This window comes from Netta rufina (assembly GCF_964035555.1).
Source record: "Netta rufina genome assembly, chromosome: 21".
Classification (NCBI taxonomy): domain Eukaryota; kingdom Metazoa; phylum Chordata; class Aves; order Anseriformes; family Anatidae; genus Netta; species Netta rufina.
Window position 1 is genome coordinate 5,722,802 of NC_140145.1, and position 14,892 is coordinate 5,737,693.

The following is a 14,892-nucleotide window of genomic DNA, read 5'->3' on the forward strand; positions in this document are numbered from 1 at the left end:
TATTCCAAATTTTGCCTTAAGACCAAGAACCATCCAGAAAGAATTACAGTTCCTCACCAATGCAAAATCCAATTTCAGAACACCTTTTTCCTCTTTGAGAATTCAGCCCTACAGTGCTGTGCCCAGTCCAACTTTGGCCTTATCCTTTGAATAAATCATTGCTTGACTGGGTGTCAAATCTGAATCTCAACAGGTCAATAAAATTAGCATCACTGTGTTGGGATGGGAGGGAGCAGTCTGCTCTTCGTTAGCACAGGATGCAAGACAACTGGCATGCAGATGACTGTTTAGTTGGGAGCTGTAGTTATATTTTACCTACGTAAACTCCTGAAAATATTTCAGCTTTCATCTTCTTGTAAAAAGGGCTTTTTGTTAACTTGTCAAATATTTTAGTACCTTCCCATAATTACAAGTGTTAAGATTAAGCCAGCTGTACCGGGTGAAAGATTAGAAATGGTAATAAAAATAACCTGAACAAGACTTGAGTTCATTACTTCCGAAATAGTTGCCTAAGGAATGTACAACTAGCCTTTGAAGTTCTTAATTAACATGACAAAAAGTTGAAAGCTATCGGTTTGGTTACTTGAGGACTTATTTTTCTTGTTACTAAAAGAGAAAAAGCCCTGCCGGAATAGGAGATGAACAGGAGGTCCTCAGGTTCAAACCAGCCCTGAATCTACTTCAACATTCCCCAGCTCAGAAAAACTGCATTAAGCAAATTCAACTTGATGAGTGTTTTGGTTCTTCAATGAATACAGGGACATTTGTATTCTCTACTCCTATATTGTGCTATAAATTGTTCCCTAAGTAGGTCACCAAAATGATTTCTGAATGTTTCAAGACAGATAATTTTTACATGAACTCACAAAACAAACCCAGAGCCTTGGCTGTCAGGGCAATGACAGATCTCCATCAAACCCACTGCTGTCAGGAAAGTAAGGGGAGTGCTCTTTTTAACTTGGCATCTGCTATCATGATTCAACTCTTTGCAGAGAAATATACTATTACTCCATATGGCAGCTTCCCTAATTGTAAAAGGGCAGCCAACTTCTATGGCAATGAGAGCGCTAGCAAATTAGCAGCTAAGTCTGGCACTAATGAATGCTCTGCTGTCTCAATATAAGGTAGCTGGAGGTTTCCTCGCATGTTTTCTCTCCGCTTTGTTCTAGCAGAAGAAGCTACAAGAAATTGCGTTCTGATTCCTTTAGAGATTTAATAACCCAAATACTTCACTTCCTTCCTGATCAAAGGAAGCAGCAACTTAAGAATGCCTCGTCGAGAGTGTCTCTCGTGTTATGGAGGCAGATCACGTCATCTAGATGACTTCTGCTCCCTTCAGAGCAAGTGGTGGAGTTCACACCAGCTGACCCAGAGGCAGTGATGCAACACGTCCTCGTGTCATGGATGCAAAGGGAATCCAGATTTTCTACACGGCAGAAGAGCCCAGTGGAAGGAAGCACATGTAATTCCCTCCCTGTCCGCATGCTCCCCCAGTCGCATGACTGAGCTCAGAGTTGAGTGTAGGACTGCTCGTTTGAGCGCCAGAGAAGCTATTTCAAGCTGTTTGCCCAAAGACTCATCAATAAGTCATAAGCCCCAGAATGGAAGTCAAGAGTAGGGGAAAAAAACAGTTGCTCAGGCAGAATAAATAGTAACTTTCATTGCATTCTCAATCTAAAAAGAGAATGAGCTGCTTCAAAATATTCCCCTCTATGGACTGCTACGTTACAGGAACCCAGCCTAGTTCCCTTCTCCTGAAGCCATGAGGCAAGCGAGACGTGCTGCAGTGCACCTTGACTGGATACTGGGAAAAGCATCTTGGAGGACCCAGCTACACAGAGCAGGGACAGTCACGGAGTCCAGGACAGCTGCAGGTGATAGCAATGGGGACAGAATCCTTCCAGGTGAGGACCACAGCCCTTGAGGCATGCCAGTACTGATGCAGACAGCCCCAGGTCCAAACAGGGGGAATAACTCCCTGGTCTGTCTTGCCTGCGGCAGCCCCACCTGACAATAAGCCTGTTTTATGGAGTGCTGTCCCCGGAGTGCACACAACAGCCTCGTTATTGAGACATTCACTGCTCATGTCACTTCTGCCCTGCCTTTCATAGGACAAATCTTGTTTGCTTTGGCTTCATCTATCTGGAGGCAAGGACGTGTCGATGCCTTTGTAGAGCACCTGGAAGTGAAGAGCACTAGAGAAATACTGATCACATGGCAGTTTCCATCTTTCCTGCAACTCCTTTAATTGCCTCAATCCTTGCTGGTATTTCTCGCTGCCTGCTCCACCACAGGGACGTGCTCGCTCTGTTCACACCAGCTCCAGTTCATAAGCCCAACCAAACCTCATGATGTGTTAACACAAAGGTATTGCTGGAGCAGACAGAGACCTTACACAGATATAAACACTGGCTTTGAAGTATTTGAAAAGGCAAGTAACAAAATTCAAGAAATCTGCTTCAGAGGAAGGAACAGGAAGAAGTTTTGGCCAGACTCACAGCCCACATCTGTATAACCTTCTGGCTTTGCCTGGTTACCCTATACGCGTGGGATTTTGTTATTAGAGTCTTACCACGTTGTGTTGGGATAAACAAACCAGACAAAGCAGCTGATCTTCCCCCAGCCCAGGAGGGGCAATTCTTACCTGGAGGTTGTTCAGAGGCTCCATTTTCATGACTGGTCCCAGGGTATTAAGGGGCAGGGAGACATCAATGCTTTGGTTTGGCATCAGAGGTGTGTGAATGGCCAACGGGGTGCTTGGGATGACTCCGAAGCTGGGCAAGAGAAAAGCAGAGGTGATGACAGCAGTACTGCATTTTTGGGAGCCCCAGCCTGACTCTATGGGAAACCAAAGGCAGAGATGCTGTCCCAACACCTCTACACCTTTTTGCCAAGCACGAGCTGGCTCACCTGCCCTCTCCTGAGCTGCCCCTGCTGTTACTCCAGGAAAAGGAACACAGCTGACTGCACCATGGCAGATACTCAAAGCAGGACAAAGCAGAGAAAAGTGAACCTGGGCGGTCTCCCTGCCAGTGTGCACATCCTGCTCAGGGGATCAGCATCTGGGAACAGTTCAATCAGCTGCATGACAACAGACTGTGTGCTGAGCAGCAGCCTGCACAGCAAGGAGCAGCACCTGAACTTAGGAGAATGAGGAGGCAGGCTCAGGCCTCTGGGCTCACTCTTAAGAGAGCTGCAGAGCACTAGGAGTGGAGTACATCACACACCGTGCGGCTGTTTATTATTGGGAGCTATGGAAGAAGGAACTGAAGCTGATACAGAAACAAATACATAAGCAAGGAGGAATATGTGGTTTGTAACAGAGCACTGCAGAACAAATAAATCAATGAGCCGGCTGTCTGGTCCCCAGTGGCAGTGCCTGGACTTAATCCTGGCTCTATTGCTTAGTTTGAGACTTCTTCAGCTGGGGACACACACCACAGCAAAGCAAATGTTTGCTTGCCTCTTCAGTCCAAGTGGCACTTAATTCCACAGGCACCTCTGCTTAGCGTAGAGAAGAGGTAAAGTAGCTAACATCTAGCTTAACACTTCTGCACAATGTCAGGGCTTCTTTTCAAAAGCACGTGGAAGTGCAGATGCGTGAGATACTTTGGGTGCCTACTTCTGATCGTGTTTCTCTTTAGAAGTACTCACATTAACTCAGAGGTGAGAGAGCACTTATAGGAACAAAGATGTATAGGTGTGGATTTTTATTTCAGGCACTGAAAACTGATTGTGTCTTTGCACAAAGCCAGCTGCACGTGTACTAGTTGTGTCACTCTTTCTGAAACCAGTAAATGCACCATTCTTGGTTCTCCTGTTTTCAGCTCTTTGGAGCTGAAAAGAGAACACTGTCAGCAAGGGCCTAGCCATGTGATTTGCTTTCTGCAGCTGTTTCACCTTGGGGGACAAAAGCCCTGGTGTTTTTCCTCATTCTCCGAGGGGAAAGAAAGTTGTATTTTCCTAAGTGGCCTTGATATTATGGCACACTAGAGCTCTAGCTTTTTTCCCCCCCCCCCCCCCGTGCTTTATCCCAAGACTGCAGTGAAGGCAATTAGTAGCATCAGGAACAGAAGCTTCCCAACCACAAGCCTTAACGTTTAAACCCAGAGCCAGCCCAACACAGCTCTTTCCAACATAGACACAGTGGAAAATGGTGACACAAGAAAAGTATTTGTAGAAGAGTAAATAGTAGTAGATTATATACAAAGCATGTGCTGATACACTGCAAAAGGAGGACCTGCTGTTTTACCGTACAGTATTTAAACTTACATCCTTGAGAAGCACCATGTAGGTGTGGTTAGAACACAGCTTGATGTATGGGGAAAAAATCAAACACAAAATGCCTTTTTTTCCCCAGTCCAATTTGCATGAAACATTTGCATATAGCAGCTTAACGAAAACTCTCCAGAAAATATAGCAGTCCAGGGAGAACATTTACTAAGAGTTACGTAGCATAATGTCTTTTGTAAGTAAATATTATTCGTCCCAAGAAATCCCAAATTTGCAAGGCTAACAGTGATATTAAAGAGATGGTTTCAGTGGACTTTTGTTACAGAGAACCCTTTTCCTGTGAAGGGATCTTAAGAAATCAGTGAGGCACTTCAGTCACAAGATACTCCTTACAGCCTTGGTAAGAATCAGCCCAATCCTCGATGCACTGCTCACAACAATTCATGACAAAGCATGCTACGTGCTCTGTGACTGGGAAGGATACTTACGGGAAGACATGGGTTACACTGCCATGTCACATCTCTTGGCTAGGATGCGTTTCTGAGAACAATTTGTATATTCTAAACACTGAAGTGGCTGTTCCTTCTGACAAAGTCATTTGGCTGCCAATTACTGGGAAAACATGTGCCGTAGGCACTTACCTTGCAACTTTTTCATTGACAAATAGCTTTATTAATGAGACCTGTACTTCCAGACAGTTTGAGGGGCAGCACAGCAATTAAGTCAGGAGGTAAATTCATTTGGGATTAGTACTTGTGCAGCTCAAATGCTTTCCTGTTTATGCTCTCACTTTCCTTAGGGCACTTACTGGCTATAAAACCACTAACCTGCCTAACAACTCAAGAGGTGGCTTTAAAACTCTGCAGAGATGAAATGGGGAAGATGCTGCTTCAAAGCCAGGAGAATGATGGGACCATCTCCTGCCTGTTTCCTCAATGGAGGAAGGCTGCAGTACCAGGACAACTGAAAAACATGGATTTATCAGTTCGTGTTTTCATCTCTCTCACAGAACTGTGGTGTGATGGAGAGTTCAGGCTGTATCACCCAGCTGTTTTCAGGACTGTATTACACACCCACGTAAAAGGTAGCAGTATCTAGCAGTGCAGACAGACTCCTGTCATAGGAACGTGCAAGCTTTTTAAGATCACAGACAAAGTCTATTGCTTTCTCACCTGTTCTTGTTGAACTGAATGGCAAAGTCAGTCATGTGCTGCAAAGCCTTGTTGGTGAAGTTCATCTCCATGTAGATGTGTCCCTGCCTGTGACTGAACGTGCCAGAGATCTCCAATCCTTTAGCTTTCACTGCAGGCAGCCAAACCTGGAACACGAGAGATCTCACTCAGCATGAGAAGTGTAGCCTGGAGACAAACAAGCACAGTTTTCCTAACAGGAAAGTCTTCAGTTAGGAAATCCTGCTACCTTGGCACATTAAGCCCACAGATGCTAAAGAAACTACAAGGAAGATACAATGTGGGGTGCTGAAAGGATCGAGCTCACCAACAAGAAATTAGCTCGCTGCTCCTAATGCATATTTGTTCAAAGCATTCACGTAGGAATTTAAATATATTATAACATTGGCGTGCACAAGAAACACTGAAAGCTTGTGTCCATCACACTAACGGGAGACTTACCATGTCTACCAACAGACGGGCTTCTCCAAGGATTTGTCGGGCTATTAGAGGCAGGACAGTACTAAAGTTGTACCAAATAAAACCACAGGGCCAATACTATTAGCTGTTTGTATTCTGGATTCCCAAATAATATTTGTGGAAAAAAAAAATAAATCAAATTTGAGTGGTTCAGATAGAAGTACTTCGCTCAGAATTAGTGGGTTCTTTTGTCCTTGGTCTTATACAGTACATAATCAAGCAGCCACAGACCAGAAGTTTTGAGTATGCTTTGCAGTATCCTATGAAATCTAGGATCTCTGGCCGATTTTAGTTTATATGCCCACTGACAATTTAATAAGAGTGCAAATTTTTGTTTATTCCCTTTGAGGCATGGACAGCTAACCCTGAACTCCCTGTGGTTGCTCCACAGCCTGTTACCAAAATCACACACTGTGTATCTAATGAACGCTGCAGACCTCTGTCACTAACAGAGCATTTATCTGCATTACATTGTGGAGTGCTCATCCCAAGCACGAGCTTATCTTCAGCGTCATGTTCGATTCCTTCAAATAAATGAGTCTTCCAGAAAAACTGTAGCTAATGGTATCCTGCCCTCAGTGTCCTGGGGAAGCATGCTGAGAAAGTAGGTCTCCAAAAACACCTGTCCAATAAAATTGAAATTTGCACAGCTGCTATATGCTATTCTTTACAGTAATATTGTCACATGAAAAACGAAGGAGCTGCTAAAGAAAACTAAATCAAAAATAACAACAAAAAAAAACGAACCAGAAGCATGTAACTGTCTCTTACAAACCACTACTCTGTCCAGGAAAAACCCAGGGCAAACATCATGCAAAAGAATTGAACAAAGATGCCCCGACAGCACCTAAGACCAACAACAGAGGGGACATGTGAGCAGTTTCAGACCCTGTAGCCCAAGATATGGCAACATACTGAGGTTGTTCTTTTCCCTTACGTACAGACTTTGGAGCCACATATCCTCCAGGAGCCATGCCTATACCAGATGAGAGTTCGAAGAGATCGTTGAGTCCACTGCTCACCACCGCTGGGGTGGGCGAAGGGGCAAAGGTGGCTGGCACAGAAGAGGGAATGTAGGTCTGCCCCACCTGGAGGGGTTAAAAAGAACAGGCACTGATTAGTATCTCATACGAAGAATGCTATTTATTAAATAAAGCATGAACTTGGGCAAAATCCTAAATATTTTAAAGCCATTTGCAGCTTCCCTGCAGAATTATCAATAGTGCTAAATAATGCATTTGAATTCGAAAGCTCTTGGCAACTAATCCCTACACTCGGCTGTCACCTCAACCATGCAATAGCTTTCACATCATTTTTATAGTTTCAGTAATCTATTCCCACCATAGAGGAATCTTTCTTCTCCATTGCTCCTTCCTAAAAAGACTGTGTGCTTTCTGGAGCTACCCTACATAAGCCCGGGGAAAAGACAAGATGCTTCAAATCTTCCCTCAATTGTACCAGTCTTCAGGAATCTGCAAGATTTTGCATATCCAGAGATAGCAAGGGAGGCAAACTGTATCGTGTACTCCCACCCAAAGCAAGAGCTCTGTTGCCTGGGGACAACATTTCTGCAACAAGGGCAATCCTTCCCCCTGGACTTCAGAGGACATCGAACTTGGGGCATTAAGCCTCAGATGTCCAGCTCCTAGGGGAACAGTCCCACCCAATTTACATTTCCAAGTTGTCTTACTGTGAGCAGGAAGAATTAAGTGCTTGAGGCTAGGATTCCCAGTCAGCAGCCCAGAACAGGCAGAATGACCAAGGTAGGCAGCAGGAAATACTGGTGCTGGGTCTGAGATCTCACCACTATTCTGTGCTCGGGAACCTACCTGAGATGGGGCGTTTTACATCCAACCCTTTGGACAGGGAGCAGTGGTGGTTTTATGGAACTGGGTGGTGGGTTTATGCTGGCCCAGGTAAGCAGAAACCTGACTTTGGAGGTGTGATCTCTGCAGAGTAAACATCTGCCATGTTCTGGAGCGTGCTGCCTGGGGGCTACAGGCAAACCGTGCCACAGGCTCTCCTCTGCCCTCATGCCGAAGCTAGACAGGAATGCAAGAGTCACAGGGAAAGGAGCAGAGAGAATGACTGCAGCCACAAGAAGTGTTTCAAGGGCCCTCCTTCCAGAACTGAGTATGCTTTTGTCATTGAATTACTGGCTACGCAGTGCTAGGAGGAGGGACTGGAGCTTTCTCCGGGAGCTTGTTTTTGACAATGGGTTGGAGGCACACTCCCTCCTGCCTGCTGTGTCTCCAAGCCATTTTGCATCATTTTCCAATGCTTTCCTGAAAGAAGCTGGTACGCATTTGAAGCCAAGGGTGCTTTGAAGCAGCCTGAAAGTCTCCCATATCCTGGGCAAGCGCTCGAGGCACTAGGACACTCTCAGAGCACAGGCACAGAAAAGGAAGCCAGGGGCAGGCAGAGCGCAGCGCTGACTGTGCTTAGTAGGAAAGCTCAGAGCACCTCTACAGGATCCAGATTACCAGGAAAAGTTGTACGTGGCTTTTGGGAGGAGAAAAGCTACTCAGTTCTGACAAGCCCCTGTTGACACTGGCTTTGGGTTACCAGCAGACAGGTTAGCACCTTTGGCCTTTCAGCTGCCAAAGCAGTTGCACGTGGTACTGAAATGTTAATGCTGGTGCTCAAACTAAAAGCTCTGAGAGAGAAGAGCTAAGCAGAGTCAACAGCTCTGGCCCTGGCTGCTCTTAGGAGAGCCCAGGTGACAGCTTGACTCAAAGCAACGTAGGTTGAGACCTTTGGGTTTGGGCTCCAGTCGTCCATTTTCAAACCTCTCCAGGGATTTGAGCATCTTCCCGCACATAATGGGCAAGGCTGTGTTTAAAAACCCCGAGCTCTGAGCAGCTTTTTAAGTTGGGGAAAAAAACGGAATGGCACTTACTGCCGGACTTCCTCCAATGCCCCCGCCAAGGTCACTGCCAAGCTGAAAGAGAGAAGGAGAGAGAGGAGAGAAAGACCGAGTTCATTTAAGCCGAGGATCAGACAGCCAGGGAAGAGCTCGCTCGGCTGCACCGCTGCGAGCACATCTCCCTCGCTGGCCACGTACAGGACAGACAGAAATGCAATGATGGGAAAGCATAGGGAACAGAGGGGCTTTTTTTAAGCTATTTTGTGAGCAGAGCTGTTTGGTGAAGTACCCCCTACACCTATTTGCAGAAAGGAGCGTTTTGTCAGGTTAATAAAACCCCAAACCTCGCTCCCTCGTGCGCCTGTCACCTGCCCCACAGCCTGTGCAATCCGCCACGTTTCACGCATCACTGCTTCTCCTTCAGCCCACAATGCTGGCTGCCAGCGGGCCCGAGCAGCTCTGCAAAACCCAGTGGGGTAACTGTGAAAGGGAATAAAAATAAACCTGACGGGAAGCTCGCTTCCTGAGCGCTTTAGTTTTCGAGGGAACAGCTCTGAAGGACGGCAAAACCACAACGCACTGCGCTGCCACGCTGCTCCGTCTCAATGAGCAGGAACAAAGGGAAGGGAAGGGAAGGTAGCTGCTCTCACCGAAGCCCGTTTAGATGAGCTTTATTTTCCCTTTGAAGACTGCTGCCCCTCCCTTGGGGGAGGCAAAAGCAGCTTCCTAACCTAATGGGCCACTCGAATAGTGGAGAGCTGGCAGCACACTGGGTGTTTCAGTATTGGTCTCTGCCGAGCTACAGACGCATCTGAAGGCAACTGGAATAGTAGCTGCTGTACCCACCTGTACACCCTCCATGAACACCATAACCTCCCCGGAGCCTGTCTCCCAGGGCATCCTGCAGCTGTCCTACCAGGAACTCTCTTTGTGAAGGACCTGAACCACTTTCTCCATGACAAAACCCATTTTTAAACATCCACACTGTTCCACACACTCGAGAGATTTCAGCGCTCAGGGCAGACGCCAAACCTGGCTACAAGTGCTGCTGGCAGGTACAACATCACTCCCGTGAATATTTATAAGGCACTCGACAGGTGACTGAGAGCCAGGAGAGCAGGCACAGACCCGCAGCAGTTGCTCACTACAGAGACATCTCCAGGGCTGTGTCCTAGGCTCTTGCTCAGAAGACCACCGTGCTTCTTGCCTAGCGCGGCTTTTTGTCACATTCAGACATGGATCATGCCCTGATGACATGTGTGTAGGAAGAAGTGAGATCGTTTTTTTCCCCTTTTCCCCCTCTGAATCTCAGTTTATCCCTACATGAGGTCCTGAGGAATTTTATAGGGGGTCCCTCACCATCTGCAACAGCCGCCTCTCCGCACACAGCCCCAGCCCCTCACTGCCCGTGGCAGGGCAGTGCATGAGTCCAGTTTTTCTTTACTTACTCAGATGAGAGAGAATAGAGCGATTGCAAAGTCAAAAGAAGGATCAATCGGACCAGAGAAAGCCAGCCAGAAGATTCAAATCCAATTAATACCGAGCGTATAAAATAGCACTGATTACACTGTCAGGTCTCTGACTGAGACAGCCTGGCAGAGCACAGTTCTGTTCTACAGACTGCTCTTCAGCCAAGATGTTTTTAGATGAATAGATCAGATCATTTACACCTTGTTACTGGCTCACTAAGGAGTAATAAATGCATCTATTACACCTCATCTCTATTCAGAGTCTTGCACACAGATGAACTTCACACTTTCTGCTGACAGGCAGTGAAGTCCAGAGGAAAAAAAACTGTAAATAATCCAGTTCATTTCCAGCTGACTGTATGCACGGAGGATTTCTGGTACTGTTGTTTGAGGCAGGAGGAAGACTGGTTTATCAAGCAGCAAGCATTTTACAAAGGGTATTATGGAAATGAGGGAATAATTCTGCATAATCGAGCCAGATGTTAACTGTGCTACCATTTGCTACTACACTCTCACAAGAGGCTGCAGGTTAGGAATCCAGCCTGGAAGAAACCTCTACACTGGTATCTCCGTGTGCTTGCTGTGAGCAAGGGGAGGAGGGACCTCTGGGGTTCCTCAAGCTGTCTATCTTCTGTTTTCCCTGGCTGTCAGGCCTTGGGGTAAGAGTAGAATCTGGATTTGTTGCTTGCTCTGAGTCGAGTCTCCAGCTCTCACCCCTTACAAGCGGGAGAAAAACTTGTTGGCTCAGAATTTATCACGAGCCTCCTTACATCCCTAGATCACACCCAGCATCTTTGCTTCATGATAAGAAGAGCTCTTGGCAATGCCAGGATCTGACCTGCTGCTGCTGCAGCCCAGCTCTGCTCCTCAGGGGTCTGCACACAGGGGTCTGCCACCCTCGTGGCTCCTGTGCTCAGGACCGAGCGCTGCCAGTGGGTGATGCTGATGGGTGGCACGAGGCTGCACAGCGAGCTCCAAGGGGTGGGCAGCCTCAGCAGGTCCCTGCGGGCAGAGCTGGCTCTGCCTGGGCAGTGAAAGAAGTGACAACATGTCTACATAGAGATTTAAAGGGAGAAAATAACAAGTACAGCATGTTCCACACCAGGTCTGGGGCATGCTGCCCACTGAAGCAGCACACAAGCCTCTTTCCCCATTTTTCTTGCCTGTCACCCTCCTGCGGCACCTGGTTCAGAAACTACAGGCCCCGAGCACCCAGTCCACCTGAGACACCTCAGAGATAACTTTCCTCCAGCCACCAGAGGCGAAGAGATGGTAGCAGCAACGCGAGTACGAGGGAAGGAGGAAGACAGAGGGGACAGGAACCAATTACCCACTGAGCGTCGTCTCCCATCTGTAGTGAGAGGCAGAAGGGAAGCAGCAGATATTAGTCAGGCGTGAGGCGATGCTGAACCAATTCCCAAGGGCTCTGCTTAACCGTTTCCATTCATCTGGCGGCCGGGCAGCCGCTCCCGAGGGAGGGAGGCTGTGATCCTGCCTGCCACGAGAGCAGATTGCCACGGGGACAGGACCACTGCTGCTGTGAGCCCTGCCAGGCTGAGCGCTCGCAGTGATGCGGGGCGATGAAGGGCTGTGCTCCAGCTCGGGATGCTCCCGAGCCGATGGGAAGCTTGGGGTTGGGAGCTTGCAGCACCACAAAACCCCAATCCTGAGCCCAAAGCTGGTAAAGAGCACAGAGCCTCTGTCTGCGGTGATAAGCAGGGGATGAGCACGGAGCCCCAGCCACCCGACACAAAGCCCTTCTACGGGGCATTTTTCGTCCCACCAAAACCACCCTGCTACGACAGTGCTCGAGCAGCCACGTGGATTTGCAGTTATCCTGACTTATGAACTCCAGCATTGCTGGAGTTACTGCATCAGCAGGGTTTATTTGCATTTTAACAGTAGCTTTGTAATGAAGTGACTCTGCTGAAGTGTTCATGTGATCCGGAGGGGTTACAATCACTTCTGCAACATGACGTGAGATATTTGGAGCTTCAAGAAATAACGGGAAGGAGGAGCCAGGGACTGACACTGCAACCAGCATGGCTCAGCGACCAGGTTGCCTTGCATCTGCAGCACAGCCAGAGCTTTCTGAGCAGCTACGCATGTCACGGAGCGATAATTCACAGGTGAAAAGGAGACATTTGCTGCCTCCCCCCTCTCTCGCTCCCCGAACCAAGAGTTAAGCTCAAGGAGCTGGCTGAGGGCATGCACTCAGGAACATCGCAGCGAGGCACACCAGGCACTTACTGAACAAAGATCAGGTGCAGGGCTGAGCAGAGCTGAGAGCAGAGCTGCTAGCAGGCTGCTTGATCTGGGCTAATCCTGCTCAAGACATCTTCTTAACTGCAGGCCTGACCGTGCACAGGCTGACCTCCTGGTGGGCTGCAGGTATCTTATTGCAGACTCAGCTGTGGCTCTCACACAGACGTTTTCAGTACCTTCCTTGCTGCCTCTTGTCTGTTTTCAGGCCGCCAAGGCAGGCTCGCAGAGCAGGACAGCTGCCCAGACCAAGGACAGTTCTGCCAAAGGTGGTGGAGGACAGGTCACACTGCTGGTGCTGCGGCCACCTGCTTCAGGAGCACTTGCTGCTAATGCTTTGCCTCGCTGAATGATTTCCATCAGCAAATGAAATTAAGTACTAACCATTTTGGTTTTCTGAAGTGTAAAAAAAGCAACTCCCCAAAGCCCTAGCAGTCCTACTACGGTAAGAGCCTGAGTAGCCTTTAATAAGACATGAATGAGCGACCCACCAGAAGAGCTCCTTTTCCATATCAGCACTGCTCCAGCAACGGCCATGTGCCCTTTGTCAGAAATCCTAACAGATGTCCTTTGTAGCTCATCAAACCAGAACAGCCTGGATGAAAGGAGACGCTCAGATCATTGTGGGAGGCTGGAGGAGAGCCCTGGGGAAGCATCACATCCGCTGCATAAATGGATTTTAGGCCTGAGCTACCATAGCCGCGCTCACACTGTAGTTCCAGGAAAAGGGAAATGAAGCAACTTTCTTAGGATTATACACAGCAAGTCACTTGCAGAGCCAGCAGAAGGATTTGGCACCCAGGGCAGACTGGGGGCTGCTGTTGGACTTCCACAGCCAAGTGAGGCTCCCTGCTCTGAGCAGGTGAAATAACTTAGCAGCATGTTTTCAGAATAAAACACTGCTGAGGCCCTAATCAACCTGAACGAGCCAGGTCATTGTTCACTGAGGCCAAGCTTTGGCCTCTCCACTTGAAAGAGGTTGGACTGGGAAGGATCACACCAGCAGCCTCTGCTCCCCAGCCGCTGGGATCAGCAGGCACTCGGGACTGGAGGAGCAAGGATTTCTTTCTCGCTGCCAAGCCTGGAGCCCAGGACGTCTTGCAGGAGAGGGCGAGGTGGTGCTCAGCTCCTAGCCCCAAATCACACTTCAGGGCTAGCAGAGTGCTGGGACACAGCCCTGAATCGTGCAGGGGAGACAGCTGGGGTCAGCTCCAACATCCAACCTGGTTACACAGAGGGCAGCAGCTCCAGCGAGAACAGCCCGCGGCGATCACGGCAGCGCAGGTATTGCAGACCACAGGGCTATCAGGGAGCGTGGATATCCAGTGTTTATCAAACAGCCTTACAATTTGGGACATAAATCAATCTCACGAGCTGCCAGCCCTGAATCAATAATACTCTTGTAGATGAGTGGGTAGAGTATTAAATAAAATCCTTACATAACAGACAATCCAAGCCCGTCCATTCCTACAGATTTACTGCTCTGCCTCCGAGTTTCAAGCCAGCCCCTTTGGCTCCCTGCCACGGTGCCCAGCTCCCGTTGAATGCTCGGCTCACGGCGAGCCACGCGGTGTGCCGGGCAGCAGAGCTCTCGTGCCCTGGGATTTTCAGAGCAAATGAGCACACAAAAGGGTTTAAAAGACAAAACGACCCTGGCTTATTACAGTGCTCTTTGTAGGACTGCATCAGGAGTAAATGAGGAGCTGGAGAGCTGCCTGTGGTCGGCACGGAGCGTAGCCACTGGGATGCTGCTGCACGGGGAGAGCACCAAAGGCCAGCTCTCAGCATCCTGCAACTTGCTGTCCGAGCAAATTTTGCTTCTCCCACATTAGTGGCTGCTATCAGTGAGTAACACTTCAGAGCTGCAGATCTCAACCTTGGTAACCATGACCTTGGTCAGCATTTTACAGAAAAGCAAGCAGAAGCGAGGAGGAGAAGAGCTGTGTGGGGTTGAGAGGGGCACGCTGCGGAGCATACTCAGTTCTGGCAAAGCATATCTTGTTCTTGTACTAAAGCCCTTTTTTAAAAAAAAATTATTAACACATGCTCAGCATCTGTGCACGCACGGTATGCATGTTACGTTTAATACCAATTACAGGAATTGCTATGGAGATAAAATATGGGTTATTCCCTAAAGAAATTAACCTCTCAAGCAGCTGGAGTCTCACTGGCCATAGGAATAAGAACCTAGCAATACCGAGGAAAATTCAAGCAAACAATGTTAATCTGGTGTTCATCCAGTTTTCCAGCATGCTGCCTCCTTTCAAATGCCTGCAAGAAAACAACGCTACAGCTTAAGAAATAAATGCTGCATGGCATCTGCTGTGGAAGTTAACACTTCTGTTATCTTCCTGGGTTAGTCCTGTCAGGACTTTGGCTGCAAGAGCATCCTTCTGCAGACAGACACCCTCTC

General features: G+C 48.1%; 1 protein-coding gene across 3 annotated transcripts in view; it reads right to left on the reverse strand.

Annotated features, from left to right (window-relative positions):
- AP2B1 (adaptor related protein complex 2 subunit beta 1) overlaps nucleotides 1–14,892 on the reverse strand; it is an 80,302-nt gene that overhangs the window by 17,150 nt on the left and 48,260 nt on the right. For 2 of the 3 annotated variants that reach the window (XM_084299725.1, XM_084299724.1), the window contains exons 15-18: nucleotides 8,782–8,823; nucleotides 6,824–6,970; nucleotides 5,406–5,551; nucleotides 2,645–2,774 (exon numbers count right to left, since the gene is read on the reverse strand). In XM_084299725.1, the coding sequence (XP_084155851.1) occupies nucleotides 2,645–2,774; nucleotides 5,406–5,551; nucleotides 6,824–6,970; nucleotides 8,782–8,823 (465 nt within the window). The remainder of the gene's footprint in view (nucleotides 1–2,644; nucleotides 2,775–5,405; nucleotides 5,552–6,823; nucleotides 6,971–8,781; nucleotides 8,824–14,892) is intronic. The other variant, XM_084299726.1, reaches the window with a different exon arrangement.